The sequence below is a fragment of the Bos grunniens genome, chromosome 8 (genome assembly GCF_055505025.1).
Source record: "Bos grunniens cultivar Pamir isolate PY7600 chromosome 8, Bosgru_T2T1.0, whole genome shotgun sequence".
Classification (NCBI taxonomy): domain Eukaryota; kingdom Metazoa; phylum Chordata; class Mammalia; order Artiodactyla; family Bovidae; genus Bos; species Bos grunniens.
The window spans coordinates 58840774-58862245 of record NC_141172.1 but is presented as its reverse complement, the minus strand read 5'-3'; the positions used below and the strand labels follow the sequence as shown (position 1 = coordinate 58862245).

The window sequence follows — 21472 nt, the reverse complement described above, 5'->3', positions numbered from 1 at the left end:
TTTTCTGTGGGGGAGAAAGCATTGTCATAGCACTGCAGTGGCTTTAATCAGCTCAGGAATAGAAGGACCTGAGCTAGGAGCTGTGACTTACAAAACCGCTCCAAAAGCATGGAGCTTGGTCCAAAAGTCACTGATGCTCATACTTGGAGGCATGATGGACACTTGTCCTTGGACCCTGTCCCTGCTTCCCAGCCCCAGGAGCTGGTAAAGCCTGAGGAAACTGCAGTTCTGGGGGCAAAGGCCATGGGTAGAGAGAGGGGATATGGACTGGCAGTGGTCTTCTGACCAGAAACTCCTTATTGACAGTGCAACAAAGGGAGGTCGCCAACCAGACTCACAAGAAATGAAGTATTAGCCAGGCACCAAGTAACTAATGTTGATGCTAAGCAGACCCTAATACTCCTGGCCTCTGCTCACCACATTCTGTGTAGGACTCCATGTGGAGCCAAATTATCATCAGAAAAGTATTACACAAGCACAGAATTAGAGCCAGGAAAGTGAGTGAGGTGATGGCAATTGTCAGCATCACTAAGTGTGACAGCCTGAAGCCCCCAAGGACCTGCAGGGACAATGTGGGGACAGGCAGGCCTGGATCAGGCAGCACACCCTCAGAATTCCTCTCTTACAGTCCTCATGGGGATCCATCCTTACACATCCCTTTCTTCAAGTGAGTTAACATTACTGATCAGGCTAAAATTCTATGATATATCATGGTTTAATTAGATTTCCAGGGTCTACTTTTCCTGCTCTAAATTTAATATATCCTGACTTTTAAGGTAACTTTAGTGAACAGTGAATTTCATCCTTTAGATGCAAATACTATAAGTTAGCATGTCAAAGGTCAAATTTAATTATAAGTTCTGGAAGTACATATTGATCCCCATAAATATGTGTTTCCTGTCCTCAGTTTTCCTGAGGGTAGAAGAGATAATTTAAAATGAAACTGGCCAACCAATCCACTGTGGCAGGATTCGTCTTGCTGGGGCTGTCGGATCAGCCGAAGCTGGAGAAAATGTTCTTTGTGCTCATCCTGCTCATGTACCTGGTGATCCTACTGGGCAACGGGGTCCTCATCCTGGTGACCATCCTTGACTCCTGCCTGCACACGCCCATGTACTTCTTCCTGGGGAACCTCTCCTTCCTGGACATCTGCTACACAACCTCTTCCATCCCTCTAGTCCTAGATGGCTTCCTTACTCCCCGGAAAACCATCTCTTTCTCAGCCTGTGCCATACAGATGTTCCTCTCCTTTGCCATGGGAGCCACAGAGTGTGTGCTTCTGGGCATGATGGCACTTGATCGCTACGTGGCCATCTGCAACCCCCTGAGATACCCTGTGGTCATGAGAAAGGCTGTCTATGTGTCCATGGCTGCCAGCTCCTGGCTGGCTGGTGGAGCTAACTCCTTGGTACAGATCTCTCTTGCAGTACAATTACCCTTCTGCGGGGACAATGTCATCAACCACTTCACCTGTGAGATCCTGGCTGTCCTGAAGTTGGCCTGTGCTGACATCTCCATCAATGTGGTCAGTATGGGGGTGGCCAATGTGATCTTCCTGGGGGTCCCAGTTCTGTTCATTCTTGTCTCCTACATCTTCATCCTTACCACCATCCTGAGGATCCCCTCAGTTGAGGGGAGGAAAAAGGCCTTCTCTACCTGCTCTGCCCACCTCACTGTGGTGGTCATCTTCTATGGGACTATTCTTTTCATGTATGGGAAGCCCAAATCTAAGGACTCCCTGGGGGCAGATAACCAGGATGTTTCAGACAAGCTCATCTCCCTCTTCTACGGGGTGCTGATTCCCATGCTCAACCCCATCATTTACAGCCTAAGAAACAAGGATGTGAAGGTCACTGTGAAGAATCTAGTGAGTCAGAAATGCTTCCCTAGGTGACAGCGGGAGAGAGCAGTGAGTGTACCTTGCAGTTCTCTGCACACAGGAGATCCCCTAGGGAATGGCCACTTGGTAAGTATAGACTGGCTCCATGACCCTCCACAACAGTATCTTCACAAGACTGATCCCCAAGATGCACATACAGATAGGGCTTTTCTGAATATCTGAAAATGGAACATCAAGTCTTTAGAATGAAGAGGGGCTATGCTAAATCACCTAGAAGCAAGGATAAGTAACTATTACAATTTATTTTATTCTGAAAAAAAAATTAAAACTTTATACAAAAGTGCTTCTTTCTTTGTTCATGTGCAGACTAGCTCCAATTTGTACGTGTAATCATGCTGTTTTCTGCTCACTGTATAATGGGGAGCATGGCAGTGAGGAAAAGTCACTTCTTTTTAAAATTTATTTCTTTTTAATTGGAGGATAACTGCTTTATAATATTGTTTGTTTCTGCCCATACATCAACATGAATCAGCCACAGGTATACATAAGTCCCCTCCCCCTTAAACTTCCTTTCTGAAAAGTCATTGATTAACTGGTGTCCAAACCAAAACCCAATCTGCCATTTTGGAAAATTACCAAAACCAAAACATCCCAAATGACAATATTTAACCCCCTTTTCACCGCAGGGGCTCAGAGTGTTTCTCAGAGCCAATTTTATATCCCAAATATAAAATCCCAGCACCCATTTTTGGAAACTCCTTCTTCTCCTCTGTACATAGAGCACATCTATTCATATCCAGATTTGCAGAAGAGTTGTTTCAACACCAACTGAAATTAGATATTGCAGGCCAAGGGCAAATATTATAGAAGTCTGTATTTAATTATTGTTGTTGTTCTGTTGCTCAGTCATGTCCAGCTCTTTGTGACCCCATGGACTGCAGTGCACCAGGCTTCCCTGTTCTTCACTACCTCCTGGAGTTTGCTCAAACTCATATCCATTTGGGACAGTGATACTCTGAGTCCTTTCCTTTCCCTGGAATTAATGTTTGCAACCATCCAAACCTCCGTGGTCATACTTGATCATGTCTAAGATTTGGATTGGACATGGGCACCAGCTGCTAAAAAATCTATCTGTAACAACCCTTGTGGTTAAAAGCATAGACTGTGAAGCCAGACTCATATCGAGTGCCCCTGACTCGACATTACACTCAACTGGCACATTACAAACATGACTTAATATCATAGACTCTTGGTTTTCTAATGTGTGAAACAGTGATGATTAAACCAACCCCAAGGAGTTATGGTGGGGAATAAATTAAAACAGGGCATCATATATATTAAAAATGCACAGTGGCCAGCAAAGAATAGCCTCTCAATTAATAAATGAACAGTGTTTATTATTAATGAAATATGTTAAATAATTCCTTTGAGGGAACTTCATGACACAGAGTTCAAAATCACACTTAACTGGATCAATTTCAGTTTATTATTGCAGCACATTTTTAGCTAGATTTCTAGCTTATGAACCAACAATTTCTCTGGGCATTTTCCCATCACCCCTCATCCTCATCACAGAGATGAGGGACCCAGGTCTGTGCTGTCTGATGCTAACTCTGTCTAGAACAAGCAGGTTCTTTCTGCCAGGTTTTGGGGATTGTCATTAGTGCCCAAAGACTCACTGAATCTATAACATGCAAACATGGGAGCTACAAGGAAATCATGTTTGAACATATGTCTTGGGGAACTAACTGTACATAATAAACCAATATATATTCTATAGTATAATATATAGTTAATGTAGATATTAAGTCTAGATAGGGACTAAAGTTTATTTTGGCAGAGAGTGTTAAACAGAAAACAAGTCTGCAAAAATAAAAGAACAGCCAAAGAGCAAAGACAGGAGATGAAGGCATCTTCCTATGTTCTCAGTTCTTGGTTTCCTTTTTCCCCTCAATCTGGCCACATTACTGCACTTTTGCCTCCAAAGGACACCCCTGCATCCTGATACTAGATTCTATTTTTCACTAATCTAGATTGTTACTTGCTTTGAGGGGGGTAATAAAAGTCACATCTAATATGATTACTAACTGGTGTGAAATAGATACGCTCTTTCCTGTGCAAGTGCAGAGTGCCAGGCCTTGTGCACTGCAAAAGTCTTTTAGAAATCAGTCTTGAAATAATCATTCTGAAGTCAACATGTAGTGCTTCTTGCAATCAATTATCCATTCCTGCTACAGTGGATTTGCTCTCTGTCGATTCTATCACCCGTAAATTTGGAACATGTCTAGGGGTTGATGTATTACAGGAGGTCTAGGTTCAAATCTTTGCCCTCCCACATAGAGCTGGGTGACCATGAGTGTGTCCTCTGTGCTTGAAAAATATTCATTCTCACAATGAAGGGGGCCTACAGAATATCTCAGGTGACCCCCACCTGTGAATTTCCCTGAACCTATGGTTCCTTTCTCTTGTGGGATGGTGCCTTGAAGAGAACACAGCAATGTCTTATCATAGTATTTAATTATTTGAAGCTGAGTGGGGTATCTCTCACCTCCTTAACACTCTATGTTCCAGGAGATTCTTCAGAGTCTCCATCTTCCCCACTAGGCTCAACAAACAATAAAATGATTCAAGAAGTTGATGTTATCCAACCTCTGTTATTGGTACAACTGAGTAACCATGATAGCAGAAGGCTATCTATGGGCTAACCACCAGGGCCTCGCATTCACAGAGGCTGATGTAGCTACTTCAGCAGCTGAATATTCAAACTGGCAGCAAGAGACCAACCTTCATTTGAAAAGACTCACCAGCCACCTGGTAGTGAGCTGATTGCATTAGACCATTTTCCTTCTGGAAGGGACAGAGACTCACCTTGACTAAAATCAACACCTTTTCTGAGTATAAGTCATCTTTCCTCTCTGTAGGGTATTAGCAAATATCACTCTCTGAAAGCTCATGGAAGGTTTGATTTAACAGCATGGAATCCTGCATAAAATCTCATCAGACCAAGGGGCTCATTTACCAAAGTAGATGCTGCTGTGGAATCACGATTATGGGTTCCACTGACCCTTCCACATCATGCACCATCCAGAAGTAGCTGGCCCAACACAGTTGACATAATGGCCTTTTGAAAGCTAAGGCCCTAGCTGTTGCAGATGAAAACAACAATGAGATACCACTACACATTATCAGAATGGCTAAAATTTTAGACTGACAACACCAAATGTTGGCAAGGATGTGATATGAGACATCTTGTCCTTTTATGATAAGAATGTAAAATATTACACATGCTTTGGCAAAAGACCTATCCATTTCTTAGAAAACTAAGTGTAAACCTGTGTTATGATCCAGAATCTCATTCTCAGATATTTAGCCAAGAAAAGTTGAAATATACATCTACAAAAGGACTTGTATGAAAGTGTTAATAATGGCTTTATTCATAACAGCCAAAACTAGAAACAGCTCAGATGTCCATCAAGAAGGAGAGGATAAACAAAGATGTTCATTTAATGAAATACTACTCAGTAATAGAAAGGGACAAGCTAAAAAAAATGTAAAAACATGACAGATTTTAAGAACCTTATTCTGAATATAAAGACTTGCACATGATTCCATCTATTTGATGTTTCTGAAAAGGTAATACTTTACAAAGAGTGAAAAATATTAGGAGACTAAGACTGCTAATAATCATAATAATGAGGACTGACTGGTAAGGGGCATGAGAAAACTCTTGGTTGTGCTGTAAACATTCTATAGTGATAAGATTTGGTTACATGGGTGTGAACATCTGTAAAACCTCATTGGATGATATACTTAAGATTTATTTTATTATGGTTAAGAACACAACATGATATATACTCTTTTAGCAACATTTTAAGTGTATATTACACTACTGTTGACTATAGGTACAATGCTGTACATGGATCTCTAGAGTTTAATCATCTCGCTAAACTGGAACTTTATACCCATTTATTAAGTAACTCACATTTGCCCCTCCTCCTGGTCACTGGCAACTACATTCCATTCTGTGATTCTATGGATTGATTTTATTGGGTTAGCAATGAACTTAAGATTTATGCATTTCACTGTGAGTAGATTCTACCCAAAAAAGTGGACTACTAACTATCTGTCTGTCTGTCTAAATATACAGACTTTTTATAGTGACTGCTATTGGCAAGCCACAAATTTGTCTAGTAAATTTTCTAGCAGCTTCATTATAGAAGGAAGATGTATCCCATCGGGTGCTTGTTCTTGTATTTGTTACTATTTCTTTCCCATAAATAACAGTGAAAAGCTCCTCTTATAAGTAGGTCATCTAGGGCCTGAGATTCCCTGGGCTTCTTGGACTGATGGCAGAGTCTGATTTGCCAGGATAGCTTTTGGTCATGATTTTATTATATACTTATTGAGTTACTGTTTAATTTCTATTATTTGTTGAGTTATTGTAGATGGTTGTGCTTAGTTCAGGCTCACATCTTCAGTGTAACTGAGCACATCTGTAATGACTTATTGTCTTCCTATCTTTAAAGGGCTAATTTGTAAAAGAAGAAGTAACCATGTCCTGTTGTTGATTTTCAGTTGCTCAGTTGTGTGTGACTCATTCTTTAGGTTAGAAGCAGCTACTAAAGGTAACTGGTTATATAAGAGAGTTACATAAGGCCATGAAATCCAGTAGGAAAGAATTACTGGGGTCATCTTAAAGGCTGCTATCACATCCCAGATTCCTGTCCCATGATGTTTTTCACACATATGACATACTGAGGCTGTGGAAGAAATATTAAAGCCCAAGCCCCATGCCAACCTCCATCCCCAGGATGGTAAGTCCCTTTTTCCCATCCGTTGCCTGTCTCTTCATGTGTAAATTCGCCCTTACTCTCCCTGGCCAGAAAATATCTCCTCCTTGAAGTTTCCCCATGGCTCTGGGTGGAAGTTCCCCCAAGCATACAAATCATGACTTTGAGCACTTGGTTTAGAAACAGTGTGTCCATAGAGGCTGATTCCACAATGCTGTGACCACAGAGTATTCCTAAATAACTCTTCTCTCCCAAGCTGCTGATTTCAAGAAGTTAAAACATTTTGAAGTTTGTACAAATTCAAGCAGCACATGGAAATGCTTCCCCTGATGCCCTTCAGTGGCCTCAGAGTGGAAAGTTCCAGCAGGAACAAAGGAATGAGAAAAAGAAGCTTTTCCTGGAGTGCTTTCAGCATAATTGGATCTTGGGGACATTGTCCCAAAAGTATAAAAAGTTCCCTAACTTTGTATGCTTTCATTTCCGAACTTTTAATCACTTTAGGGAACACAATAGTCCCAACTGCAGTTCTGATTTCAAATTGCCTTCTACATGGACTGGTTGTTCCTTTAGAAAGTTTGCCTAAAACACAGAAGTAAGACAGAGTGGGAGGAATTGGCTTTCACGCCTTCTTCTCATCAGAGCTGGACATCTCAGCCTGGACCTTTCAAACTAGTGATGATATTTCTGGCCCATGTACTGTTCCCAGACCATAGGGACCCTTTCCCAGTAGGTTCCTAAAAAAGGTAAGTGAGGGTTCTTATAAGAGTAATCCTCAACCTTTTATCAGCACAGGGATATGTCCAGCTTCTGACTTGATTTTCTGAAGGGGTTGGGGGTTGGGAAGGGAGGAAATGAAACAATTTCAGTGATATCACAAAGACCAAGGGCCATTCAAAACCCCGGGTTAGAAAAACCTAGATGGCAAGAAGCCTCTGAAACTTTTGTCTCATTTCATGGATTCCTCTAACTTCAGAGACACCCCTAGGATGAAATGGTCCCACAGTTTCAGAGCCTCTTCTGTACAACTCCAGGGAGCACCATTCACACTATAGCCACAGAAATGGCTGCAGCTTTCCTGCTGTTATACTCCAGAGGTGCCATTTATATTGCCTGTAATGAAAACAGTTTCTGGGAGCTGCTCGTCAATGGCCTGGTCTCTGGCAGGCCTCATGGGCTGAACAACCCATACTTTCTGAGCCCTCCTGGCCCACTTCAACAAGCACAGCTCTACTTTATACTTGGTGTGATGTGTGCTGTGCTAAATCACTTCAGTCATGTCTGACTCTCTGTGACCCCATGGACAGTAGCCTGCCATGCTCCTCTGTCCATGGGATTCTCCAGGCAAGAATATTGGAGTGGGTTGCCATGCCCTCCTCCAGGGGATCTTTCCAACCCAGGGATGGAACTATGTCTTTGATGTCTCCTGCATTGGCAGGCAGGTCCTTTACCAATAGCGCCACCTGGGAAGCCCACTATATACTTGGAGTGGGGGTTCTGAATTTAAGGAAACAAAAGTTCTTTCTCTTAAAGAGTTTGAACATCATTGATCTGTTCCAATTCCAAAGCAGAAGAGGGTAACCTGAGAGTCTAAGAGAGGGAAGGAGCACTGAAGTCTACACAGCAGGTTAGAATGCAGCCCAAATCTCTGTGCTTACAGACCTGATGTATTTGCACAAATTCAATGCAATTTTTAAAGGAAGCTGACCACTGACCACCATCATATGGACAAGAAAAACTTAGAAAACTACCTGCTTGGTTCAATACGAAAAAGAATTTTCTAATACTCTAGAGCTCTGAAAATATGGAGTAGATTGTTTAGGAATGTAGTGGGCTCTTCATCACTAGAGGAAATCAAATTGAAACCGAAAAACCATGCATCAGTGTGGTGCAGAGAAAGATCTACAATGGGAGACAGAGTTGGACTAGATTACTTGGGGGGCATAATCAGTGACAGGATATAAGTCTGAATGACGTACCTAGAAGCTCAGCCAAAAGATTCAAGGACTATCAGTGTCCACTGATTCCTGAGTGGACATTTATGAAGAGGGAATGATAACAACAACAAAAAAAATAGTAACATAACAAAGATGTTGTTTAAGGGTACAAACTTGCCATTCCCTTCTCCAGGGGATGTTCCCAACCCAGGGACTGATGCTGGGTCTCCTGCATCGCAGGCAGATACTTTACCATCAAAGTCACCAGGGAAGACTTTTTTTTTCCTTCAGTCATGTCTGACTCTTTTCCGTCCTATGGACTGTAGCTCACCAGGCTCCTCTGTCCATGGGATTCTCTAGGCAAGGATACTGGAGTGGATTGCCGTGCCCTCCTGCAAGGGATCTTTCTGACTCAGAGATCGAACCCACATTTCTTACGTCTCCTGTATGGCAGGAAGTGGTTCTTTACCACCAGTGCCACCTGGGAAGCCTACAACTTGCAACAAGTAGTAAATACCCCAGTGATCTAACACATGGTATAATGAATACAGAGAGCAATACTGTACTATAATTACGTGATATGATAAATATCATGACAACAATCATATTACAATATATAAATGTATCAGAGTAACACATTGTACACCTTAAATTTACATGTTATATGTCAAACATATTCAAGACTGAAAAAAATCGTTGTTTTAGTTATCCAAGAGAACTAGATTTCCAGAAACTGTGACCCACTGTGGATTTCTGGAGACAGTCCTCTGTCTGTCTTCGCAGAACATCAGATTCAAACTATTAGGAACATAACAGCATTTCCAGATCACAAAGTTACTGTGGAGGCCTGCCCAAGTTCTCTCTCCATGTTCAGTGTCCTTTGTCCTTAAAAGCCAAGCTAGATTCTACACCGCTTAAGGATTATTTCATGACCCCTGTTCTACACTGCACGCCCATTTGGATGTCCTGGCCCCTCCAAAATCCTTCTGCTTACCCTCTCTGACAGGTGCTTGGGCCATGGGTCACCCTGTTCCTCACAGGAATTCTCACACTCATATACCGGGTGATCAACAGGCATTTTGATGAGTGGATCGATGTTCAAACATGGATGGATGGATGGATGGATAGACAAGACAGGTGGCTGGACAGACAGATGAATGGATAACCCTGGAGTTTGCATTGCTCATGAGGAAAAGAGGTCTTGGGAACAAGAGGAATATGTTTTCTGTGAAAATGATCTGGAGAAACAGAGTATTCACAGCTAATGATTTCCCTAGTCCCTAGCACAAATTGGAAGAACATGGAGCAAACTTAAAAGTCATTTTTCTGACCAAAGTTTAATGAGATCAATTGCCATATAGCACATAGAACCACTTAAATGAATGTGTTGTGTATACTGTCTCTGATCAAATGCATTAAATAATCAGAATTGTCATTTAAACAGTATAAATTTGATATTCTATGACCCCAAAGTAGTTTCTAATTTTATTGCTCCTTTTTCTTGGAAACAAATAGAGACTGCCTTCAGAACTGTTTCCTAATCACTCAGCCAGACTGGAACTCCTGAACAGATGCCCTGGAACTGTGTGAGACAACGGATGTGGAGTCTGGATCACTGAGTATTTTATTCAGTTGAAAGAGGAGACATACCATGGAAAGTGCCAACCAGACAGCCTCTGTGACAGAGTTCATTCTCCTGGGCCTCTCAGCCCACCCAAAGCTGGAGAAAACACTCTTTGTGCTCATCCTGCTCACGTACCTGGTGATCCTACTGGGCAATGGGGTCCTCATCCTGGTGACCATCTTTGACTCCCACCTGCACACACCCATGTACTTCTTCCTGGGGAACCTCTCCTTCCTGGACATCTGCTATACAACTTCCTCAGTCCCCCTCATCCTTGACAGCTTCCTGACACCCAGGAAAACCATTCCCTTCTCAGCCTGTGCTGTGCAGATGTTCCTCTCCTTTGCCATGGGGGCCACAGAGTGTGTGCTTCTGGGCATGATGGCATTTGACCGCTATATGGCCATCTGCAACCCCCTGAGGTACCCCATAGTCATGAGCAAGGCTGTCTATGTGTCCATGGCTGCTGGCTCCTGGGCAGCTGGATGGGCTGCCTCTATGGTTCAAACATCCCTTGCGATGAGGCTGCCCTTCTGTGGGGACAATGTCATCAACCACTTCACCTGTGAGATCCTGGCTGTCCTGAGGCTGGCCTGTGCTGACATCTCCATCAATGTGGTCAGTATGGGGGTGACTAATGTGATCTTCCTGGGGGTCCCAGTTCTGCTCATCTTTGTCTCCTACATCTTCATCCTCACCACCATCCTGAGAATACCTTCAGCTGAGGGGAGGAAAAAGGCCTTCTCCACCTGCTCTGCCCACCTCACAGTTGTGGTCATCTTCTATGGGACCATCCTCTTCATGTATGGGAAGCCCAAATCCAAGGACCCTCTAGGGGCAGACAAACAGGACCTTTCAAACAAGCTCACCTCCCTCTTCTATGGGGTGGTGACCCCCATGCTCAACCCCATCATCTACAGCCTCAGGAACAAGGATGTGAAGGCTGCTGTGCGGAACCTGGTGAGTCAGAAATGCTTCATCTGGTGATGTTTGGAGGACAGATGTCCCTGTAGTTCTGCGTCTCTTGGCTACTTTCACTCGTGAATCTCAGAAGAATGTGCCTCTCAAAGAAGATATGTGTAAAGAGTCATCACCAGAAAATTGAATTACACATACAAGGGAGAATTTCAGCCGTTACCGGACTTAATCTTTGAAACAATGAAACCTAAATAAAACCTGATGGGAGTGTGCCTTGAGGGGATAGAAGTGGAATGCAGCTGAAAGAACAATTTGTGATGTCCTGCTTCTCTACTGGGCAAGTCTGAATTCACCTTTGTGAGCAAGTTGCTCCTTTGCTTTGAGAAAAACAGACTAATTTACCTTTGTGTTACATAAAGATTCAAAATACTGCTCTAAAAGGAGGCACTGAAGACAGTGTGGGGTGAAACTTCATGACAGCAGTACAAAAAATAGTCTTCACTGTAGGTGAAATGGCACATCTTCACATTTTATTTGTCTTGGAGGCAAGGTTGAGACTGGATATGAAAAAGAAGCTGTCTCTGAGACGGAGAAGTTGGGACCTTGTAGATTATACACAGGGCGCTTCTTCTGAGGGCAAGTAAGGTGAATCCTGCAACACGTGTGTGGAGGGTCTTAGCCTCGCATCTGGATGCAAGCTTTGCTTTCCTGCCCCTGGTAAATCCTGAGTACACAGTCTGGTGCTATAGTCTGGAGAGTTAAAGGGTGGTTCTATGGGAAGAGCAGAGTCGGGGCAGCACGGTGATTTGAGAGATGCTGGAGTCAAGATGCTCAGATGTGACCAGCAAAAGGTGGAGCAAGGCGGCTGGGCTGAGGAGAACTGGGCGGCAAAACTGAAAGGTGGGGCCCATTCATATGTACTGACAAGAGGTCCAGAGGTAAAATGTGTGAGGATCTCAGTCAGTAGTGACGCAAAAGGGGACAAAAACACGTAAGGGAAGGAAATTGCCTTATTTTCCTTGAGGCGATCAGATGCCCATTTTCCCCTGAGAATCAAAACTTTGCAATGAAAACACATGCTCTCAGCCTGCCTTGCCGGGATGTCCGGGGTCCTCTTGCCTGAGAAGTGGCCAGCCATACTCTTGTGGGCCCCACAGCGCTTTCCTGTGCATTGCGGGCAGAAACCCAGACACAGTCACCACCCTGTGGTCCCTTCAACAGTCTCCGGGCTGTAGGAGTGCAGGGCATGTTCCCGTTTCACCCTTTCATACCCAGTATTATCTGTCCCACCCTAGGGGGATGTGCCTTTCCCTACTGAGCACAGAGTCCACTCATGCCCTTCTCAGCTCACTAAAGGGAGGAGGACATCAACTTGAGATTAGTTCTGACCTTTATAATCAAGAGTTTACTTAAAAATGAAAGGTACTTGCAGAGCAATCTTCCTTTTCAACACACTTCATTTCACTGGTTTCTGGCTTGGAGATCTATGCCAAGTTCCCACCCACATCTTTCTAAAGGACCCAAGGAGGTGTTCCTCTAGTTACTGAAAGAGCTGCTGGCAGACAGCCTTCAGCTGTCAGTCATCTTTGGAAATTCGATAAGAGGGCTCTTAGCTGAAGAGACCTGACTCACTCAAGGTCATACTCCCTTCCCCAAGGCAGCCTATATCCAATGACTGATTGGTAAAGGGATATAAACGTCTCCTTCTACTAGAGACATCTCTGAACAGCCATCCCAGTACCAGGGTCCCTGTGGGGTTGACTGAGGCCTTTGTTGAGACTGCACCACAGCCCATCGTCCCCCTCTGCCAAATCTTCCATCCTCATCCTCTCTTCCACCAGTATTGAACCAAAGAGCTCTCCCTAATAAACCTCTTGCACTCCAATCTCTTGGAGAAGGCAAAACTCACTCCAGTACTCTTGCCTGGAAAATCCCATGGACGGAGGAGCCTGGTAGGCTGCAGTCTGTGGATTCTCGAAGAGTCGGACACGACTGAACGACTTCACTTTCACTTTTCACTTTCATGCATTGGAGAAGGAAATGGCAACCCACTCCAGTATTCTTGCCTGGAGGATCCCAGGGACGGGGGAGCCTGGTGGGCTGGCATCTATGGGGTCGCACAGAGTCGGACACGACTGAAGTGATTAGCAGCAGCAGCAGCGACTCCAATCTCTGTCTCAGAGTTTGCTTCTGGGCAAAACCAAACTGTGACACCATGCAAAGTCCAATGCTCAAGTAATATGTGTTATCTTTTTAGAATCCTGGACACTGGTGATACTTAGCAAAATCATGGAGAATAGTAGGAGGATGAGGTGGCACCGTGTTGTGTTAGCATCAGAAGCTTTGGAACCAGACCTTGGTTAGATTATAGCTCCTCTCTTCATCACGGTTGTAACCTTGAAGTTTGTTTTATACTGTATGTAACTTCTCTGAAATCTTCCCATCAGCTCCCCTCCCCTGTCCATCTCTCTAATTTAATGTTTCCCAATCTTTTTCTTGTCATGAAACACATAGAAAATAATAGAGTTTGTATAAAAAAAAAGTTTGGGTTTTTAATGGCGTGATTAATCACTAGTGATCAATGTGACCTCCAGCAGCCCTCCCCTCCCTGGAAATCAGGGGTTAAGACTGAGAGTTCCAACCCTCTACTCAGAGTTGGTTCCCCTGGCAATCAACTTCAGTCTTAGGTGCTTTCCAAAAGTCACCTTGTTAACATAGACCCAGTTGTGGCTGAACTGGGCTTGTTAAGAATAACAAGATACCCCCTTCACTTTATGGCTCTAAAGTGTTTTTCAGAAACTGAGGATTGAAGACTAAACACTATGATGGAAGTTGCTCCCATTGTTCTTATCACTAAGGAAATTCCCAGGATTTTAAGAGCTGTGAAGGACTTGGCCAGAGAAGGCAACGGCACCCCACTCCAGTACTTTTGCCTGGAAAATCCCATGGACGGAGGAGCCTGGTAGGCTGCAGTCCATGGGGTCGCGAAGAGTTGGACACGACTGAGCGACTTCACTTTCCCTTTTCACTTTCATGCATTGGAGAAGGAAATGGCAACCCACTCCAGTGTTCTTGCCTGGAGAATCCCAGGGTCGGGGAAGCCTGGTGGGCTGCCGTCTATGGGGTCGCACAGAGTCGGACACGACTGAAGCGACTTAGCAGCAGCAGCAGCAGAAGGCCTTGGCAGTTGTAAGCCAGATGCTGTGGACAAAGTCCAAATATATGTGATAAAAATATCTTGGTCATCTGAATGAACAAATATATATTTTGTATAAATCACAATGTCACAGAATCTTAGTTTATATTTTGCTGATTATAGTCCTGTAGTATCTGTCCCTGTGTTTCCTATTAATTGATGATCAGATCTACATACTTGAGAGGTTTTTGTTTCAGTGTAGTGATGAGCCCATGGCTCCTGAGATCTTTTGACAGGGCCCAAGTATTTTTGATGGTTTCTTGCTTTCTGATTATGTCAAGTTGTTCCAGGCTCAACGTGTACAGTTCCTCTCCAGGCCTGGAAACAACCATTTTTTCTAAGGAGCTCTTGTTTCCTTTGGTATTCAAAAACCACAGTCTGGATGCTAGGGGTGCTATCGAGATGTCATAGTTTCTAGGCCTCTTCAGTGGAATACATATGTACAATTCAAATTAAGATCCACAGAATGTTTACTTAACCTCACTGACTTCTTCCCCTAAGTGTATATCCTCATTCCAGAAAAAAGCATGGAGAGGGCTTAAAGTTACATCAACACAGTAAGATGTCACGAGCCACCACAGACAGCTTCTATAAAGAGCAGAAGCAAGTCAAGCTGTCCCTTTGATATATATTTGATTCCCCTGTGCCTGGCAGTACTTAGGCCAACTGTAACAACCGAGGCACGGCGTGTGCCCTTCTCTTCCTCTTGCTCCTGAGCTTTCCTGAGGAGACCCAAGCTCATATGTAGAGTACTGGAGGGCAAAGGGCTGGGGAGGAGTTCAGGGAGAAACCCAAAGAGGGAGGAGAGGGAAAGAATGACTCCAAAGGCATCTTACAGCTCAGGGTTGACCTCCCAGAATCTTGGTGAGCACAGTCACCAGTCTCTATTCACCATGAGCGGTCTCTGATCAAAAGGCATATGGTACAGACCAGAAGGAAGCTAGCAGGTCTTCTCTGAATGAGGCCGAAAGTCCTGAATTCTGCAGTGCTGCTCTGCTCAAGATAGAGGTTTCCAAACTTTAAGAGATGTTTGTTGAATATTTGAAAGGGTGAAAATGTTGTAGCCACGCATTCCAGGAAACAAATTCACTCAGAAGGACAATGCAGATGGTGGAGTGCAGTTTATTACACCGGCAGGCCCAAGGCAGAGTCTCCTCTTAGCCAAGGACCCCGACCAGTTTTTGTGAAAACCTTATATACCCTAAGTGTATTTGCTCAAACTCACCTCCCCAAATTCCTTGAAACTAGTCTGAACAAGGTAAAAGAGAGATACAATCAAAGTTAATCCATGATTCATGTGTCACAAGACTAGATAAAAGTGGATATTTATCAATAGACCTGTGGTCATATTCCGATAAACTTAATGGAATTTACCAGTTTGTTCTGCTACAGAGATAATTAGCATATTCTTTTAGGCAACGGAGAGTCCAAGTACAAGTCCTGAGGCTCTTTTATCCGGGGGTCTGGTTTTCCATTGGTATGCCATTTCTATAGACACTGGGCACAAAGTTCAGAGTCCACTGGGAGGGTGACCATGTGTGTAGCCTAATGTTCGCAGCCTGGCCTAAGATGGAGTCCAGCTCTGTCTGTTTCCTCCTTCAAAACCATAGCCAGAAGCTTGGTATCTACTGTCAATGGTCTCCAGGGTATTAAAATCATGCTTTCCAACAATTTACACTGCATGTTTGTTTATTCATTTATAAATGTATAGATGTTCTATATCAATATGTTAGGATGCACATTATAAAATGTTTACAAAAATAGAAATTAAAAAGATGGATAGAGATAAATAAAATATAAAAAATAAGAGTTAACACGGGGAAAAAAGAAAACAAAAGTAGGTCACAAATTCACTTAATAACTCATTTAGCAACTGTTCATTGATGCCTACTGTGAGTCTGGTACATTTTTCATATATCTAGGATACATCTGTGAACAATATAGGAAAAAAACCTCTGCCTCTGTGAAACTGACATTCTAGCAGGAGAGAAACAGACAAAAAACAATGACTAACATGTATAAAAAAAACAATTGAGGGTGTTAGAAACTGCATGGACTCGGGACTGAGGCATAAAGGAGGACTGAACACACGCATCTAATTTTGCTCCTTTGTGAAACCCGCAAAAACTACCATAATACGTCTTTGTTTTGCTTAATTTTGTTTTTAATGACAAAATCAACAAGGTTAAGGAGAAGAAGGGAGATATCAGAGTGAAGACATTTTGAACACTGGAAAGTGAATGGGCTAGTGGCTGATCTAATAGAGCCAAATCCTAAGCCAGAAACTAGGAGAGCTGAGCTACAACCAGACCTACAGCACCGAGGACCCGCTGTTCCAGGTCTCTCTGGGACCAAGGATAAAGATGGATGCTGCTGAAATAAGGAGGATTGGGAAAAAAACTCTAAGAAACACAGGTCCTACACCCCCTCCCTCATTCTGTGACATTGGTTGACTGTCCCTTACCTACCTTAACAAAAATTTATTCTCTGGAGAGGATAAGACACATGCACCAAAGAAAGATTTCAAACAAAAGGACATCATTTCTGCAATCAGCCGACCATTTTCGGGTCCAGAGCTGCACTACCTGTGAAACCAGATTCATTTATGACCGCCCCAACCCCTCACCACTGAACGCCCTGTGAAGGCCTGGCCTGTTGTAGGCACTCTGAATTTATTTGGTGGGACACAGACAAGAGGGAACCTTCTAGGACACTTGCTTTTTTCCAGTCCTGAGATTCTAAATTTGGAAATGCCAGGGGTGCTAAAGGGTTTGTCCTGTGGGTTTCACATTCTTCCAGCTCTATTGTGGGCTCTGCTGAGAGTTCTCACTGACTGGGGGGGTCAGGTTAACTCTGGCAGGACCAGAATGACCCTTTTTCTCTAATGCTTTCTACTAGCTCAGCAGGATGGATACAAAGAGAGGGAGGGGGAAAGAAAGTGCTTCTGGCGGGACTTCAGAATAATTGGATCTTGGGGACATAATCTCAGATGTATAGAGTTTCCAAATTTTGTCACTTCAACTTCTAAACTTTAAATCACCTCAGGGACTAGAGTAATCCCAGTAGCAGAGTGGGATTTAAATGGCTTCTGGTATGCAATGGACAGTCCTTTGTGTATTTTTTCTGAAACAGAACAAAGCCAAGAAAATTTAGCTTTCATCCATCTCAGGTGCTAACTCCTCTGGCTGCTACTTTCAGACTCGATTGGCTATTTTAGGCTTCTTCCTCAGACAGAAGAAAAGTGATTTACTTTATTGACCTATTTACAAAAAAGGTAAGAGAACACTATATATATATATATATATATATATATATATATATATATATACACAATACTATATACATTAACTGTTGTGGACCCAGCATCATAAAGGACATCTTAGTGACAGACAGTTCAAGAACAAGAAATTCAAGAGGTCATTTAGTCCCTGGGATGGAATACCTTTCAAAACAATCCATTCCAGAGTGAGTATGAGGGAGCTGATGGCCAGAGAAGAAAAGGGACTTAACGATTGCCAGGCCATGCTGCTAAGTAGCTTCAGTTGTATCCGACTCTGTGTGACCCCATAGACGGCAGCCCACCAGGCTCCCCCGTCCCTGGGATTCTCCAGGCAACAACACTGGAGTGGGTTGCCATTTCCTTCTCCAATGCATGAAAGTGAAAAGGAAAAGTGAAGTTGCTCAGTCATGTCCGACTCTTAGCGACCCCATGGACTGCAGCCTACCAGGTTCCTCCATCTACGGGATTCTCCAGGCAAGAGTACTGGAGTGGGTTGCCATTGCCTTTGCCAGGCCATGAGTGATTGGCAAAGGCCAGCTCTTTGGGTAAATGCTTCTGAGGAGCTTTGGAAGGTGAGCGAAGGAATAAATGAATGAATATCCCAGGGGCTTGGGGGCTGTAAGAGAGGGAACTGTGAAAGAGGAGAAAGGTAACATCCAAAAATGCTTGGAGGGGAATGGTCAGGAATTAAGCACAAAGGAGATCAGTTATTTCCACCAGTCCTGTGCCCCAAAGCAGGTGAAATCATACAAAGGGAATGTAACACTTCTCAAAAAATTGATGAAAATAAATTGGCCATACATGGTATAACTTGAAGTAAATGTGTGACATCAACCTTGAACATGATTAGAAAAATTCAACCCAATCTGGTAACACTTTCATGGGCAGCCAAACACCATAAAGTAGATTTTGAAAAATTTCTCTCCATTTTACTTAGAACAACACAAAGAACTGCCCAGATTGCTAGAAGAGTTCTCTAAGCGCTCAGCAGGACAAGTTTCCTCACTGGTTTTCTGGCCTCTTTGGGTATCAGAGAATCATGAAGTTGGCTTTTTGAGTTCAAACAGGTGACAGAGAGGAGACACTATGGACAGATCCAATTGGACCTCCCCCCTGGTGGGGTTCGTTCTCCTGGGCCTCTCAGCCCACCCAAAGCTGGAGAAAATGTTCTTTGTGCTCATCCTGCTCATGTACCTGGTGATCCTGCTGGGCAATGGGGTCCTCATCCTGGTGACCATCCTTGACTCCCACCTGCGCACACCCATGTACTTCTTCCTGGGGAACCTCTCCTTCCTGGACATCTGCTACACAACCTCCTCAGTCCCCCTCATCCTTGACAGCTTCCTGACACCCAGGAAAACCATTCCCTTCTCAGCCTGTGCTGTGCAGATGTTCCTCTCCTTTGCCATGGGGGCCACAGAGTGTGTGCTTCTGGGCATGATGGCGTTTGATCGCTATGTGGCCATCTGCAACCCTCTAAGGTACCCTGAGGTCATGAGCAAGGCTGTCTATGTGCCCATGGCTGCTGGCTCCTGGGTAGCTGGAAGCACCAGTGCCATGGTGCAGACATCCATAGCAATGCGACTGCCCTTCTGTGGGGACAACATCATTAACCACTTCACCTGTGAGATCCTGGCTGTCCTGAAGTTGGCCTGTGCTGACATCTCCATCAATATAATCAGTATGGCGATGGCCAATGTGATCTTTCTGGGCATCCCAGTTCTGTTCATCTTTTTCTCCTATGTGTTCATCATTGCTACCATCTTGAAGATCCCCTCAGCTGAGGGGAGGAAAAAGGCCTTCTCCACCTGCTCTGCCCACCTCACAGTTGTGGTCATCTTCTACGGGACCATCCTCTTCATGTATGGGAAGCCCAAATCCAAGGACCCTCTGGGGGCAGACAAACAGGATGTTGCAGACAAGCTCACCTCCCTCTTCTATGGGGTGGTGACCCCCATGCTCAACCCCATCATCTACAGCCTCAGGAACAAGGATGTGAAGGCTGCTGTGAGGAACCTGGTGACTCAGAAATGCTTCAACTGGTGATGGTGGAGGGGTCCTGATAGTTCACCTGAGGGTCTCAAGAGCATAAGATGAAGGGATAAGTTCATGCAAGTTTCCATAGGTACATATAATTACACAAAACCTCATTATACCCAAGAACTTTGTGTGAATAGAAAAGCAGTCAGTGTGAATTTTCCCATCAATCTCTAGGCAATTATACAAAAGTATATTCTTGCTGATCTACAATCTCTAGGCAATTATACAAAAGTATATTCTTGCTGATCTAGTCTTTTACTTCTCTGTATCTTCCATGCATACTAAACAAATTGATGTCAAAGAAAAGTAACTCTTCAAGTTTTATTTTCTAATTCATAAAAGCTCTACTCTATAGAGCTTTTCATAGTCTATAATTCAGTCACTCCTTGGCTCACTCGCTGACCATATTTGAATGGGTCCATACTTTTATGGTCACCTGTCAGCTCTTCCTACTCCATATCAAACAACAGTAATATTTTTATCTTTATCCTCATTGTACTTTATTTTTATTGTCATTTTAATTCTTTTTTAAATTTTATTTTATTTTTAAACTTTACATAATTGTATTAGTTTTGCCAAATATCAAAATGAATCCGCCACAGGTATACATGTGTTCCCTATCCTGAACCCTCCTCCCTCCTCCCTCCCCATACCATCCCTCTGGGTCATCCCAGTGCTCTAGCCCCAAGCATCCAGTATCGTGCATCGAACCATTTTAATTCTTAAAACTGTTTCCTGAATCATTCTCTTCCTATGTCTCCATAATTAGCCTCTTTCCCTTGCCCTTAACCAAGGGCCCAATCAGAAAATCATTTACATCCTTGGAGCAGAGAGAAAAACAAGGTGTGGCAGACTGATGCAAAGGTAAAAGGTTCAGGCCTTTTTCTTTTCCTTTTCTGAAAATGTTATTCATCCTTGGCTTCTTTCCCTAGAAAACACTGGCTTCCCATGGGTCATCAGAGGATTGTGGAAACTGAGAGATGTGGAGGGTAATCAAATAAATTCTATTAAATACCTGACCTGGCTTGACCAAGCATGCAGCCAAGAGGTGACCATCACTTGCCTTTGTACCTAAGAATCCCCAGAGCCACGCAGTCAGTGTTTAGAGGGAGAGGTGGCGGTGCTCAGAGATGAAGGAAGAGATGCATAGGAATCGCCTTCATGACTGGTGAGGAATTCCCTAGAGTTATCCATCTAGAAGTGCAACTAAAAGAATGGGCAAAGTAGAAAACCTCTGACAGTTGATATGAATTTTTAATCCAACAGAGAGGAAACAAACTACCACTCAAAGCAACCAGCCTTTGCTGAAAAAGAGTTATTTCAGGAAGATGGTCTGAAATTAAAGAAAATTCTCAGTAGTTTTTTTCAGTGGAATTCAAGAGGGTATTGAATCAACAAGAGCAGTCTAAAAAAGGAGGCTAGGAGAAAAGATAACTGAGAAATAAGAACATTTGCTCAGGGGAAACAATCCCACTTACTTGGATTCAGTATGGAATTCATGAGGACACAGAGCAGATGAAAGACGAATAATAACTAAAAATTTTTTCATGGAATAGAAGTTTAGATATTTTGTTCATAAAAGGTTCATCAAACACCCAATAAGAAATTATAGCAAAAGACCCACCTACCTAGATTCAAAGATAAATTTTACTTCCTATACATACCAAAATAATCCTGCAGACTTTTCCACAGAAGAAAAGCATATTTCCTAATAAGGAATGAGAGTCTGCCAATGGCCTGCTGTTCCCCAACCCTAAATGTAGACATTGGCAGAATAAGGTTTTTGAAGTTCTGAGGGAAAGGAAATGGGTTGTGAATCCTGAATTCTATACATCCCTTATCTTTGCACA

At 43.4% G+C, this 21472-nt stretch overlaps 3 protein-coding genes across 3 annotated transcripts; all 3 read left to right on the top strand.

Annotated features, from left to right (window-relative positions):
* Positions 1-937: 937 nt before the first annotated feature.
* LOC147367154 (olfactory receptor 13C7-like) lies at positions 938-2558 on the top strand. The gene has a single exon (XM_086414163.1). The coding sequence runs from the start codon at positions 938-940 to the stop codon at positions 1892-1894; it is 957 nt and encodes a 318-aa protein (XP_086270289.1). The 3' UTR covers positions 1895-2558.
* A 7657-nt stretch (positions 2559-10215) lies between these two features.
* On the top strand, positions 10216-11602 carry LOC147367153 (olfactory receptor 13C7). Its single transcript, XM_086414162.1, has one exon. It carries the CDS (start codon positions 10216-10218, stop codon positions 11173-11175), a length of 960 nt encoding a protein of 319 aa, XP_086270288.1. The 3' UTR covers positions 11176-11602.
* A 7062-nt stretch (positions 11603-18664) lies between these two features.
* Positions 18665-19689, top strand: LOC147367152 (olfactory receptor 13C7-like). Its single transcript, XM_086414384.1, has one exon. The coding sequence runs from the start codon at positions 18669-18671 to the stop codon at positions 19626-19628; it is 960 nt and encodes a 319-aa protein (XP_086270510.1). The 5' UTR covers positions 18665-18668; the 3' UTR covers positions 19629-19689.
* Positions 19690-21472: the final 1783 nt, after the last annotated feature.

Excerpts from the sequence above, each read along its gene's own strand:
- LOC147367153 (XM_086414162.1), top strand. The coding sequence starts at position 10,216 with ATGGAAAGTGCCAACCAGACAGCCTCTGTGACAGAGTTCATTCTCCTG.
- LOC147367154 (XM_086414163.1), top strand. The coding sequence starts at position 938 with ATGAAACTGGCCAACCAATCCACTGTGGCAGGATTCGTCTTGCTGGGG.
- LOC147367152 (XM_086414384.1), top strand. The coding sequence starts at position 18,669 with ATGGACAGATCCAATTGGACCTCCCCCCTGGTGGGGTTCGTTCTCCTG.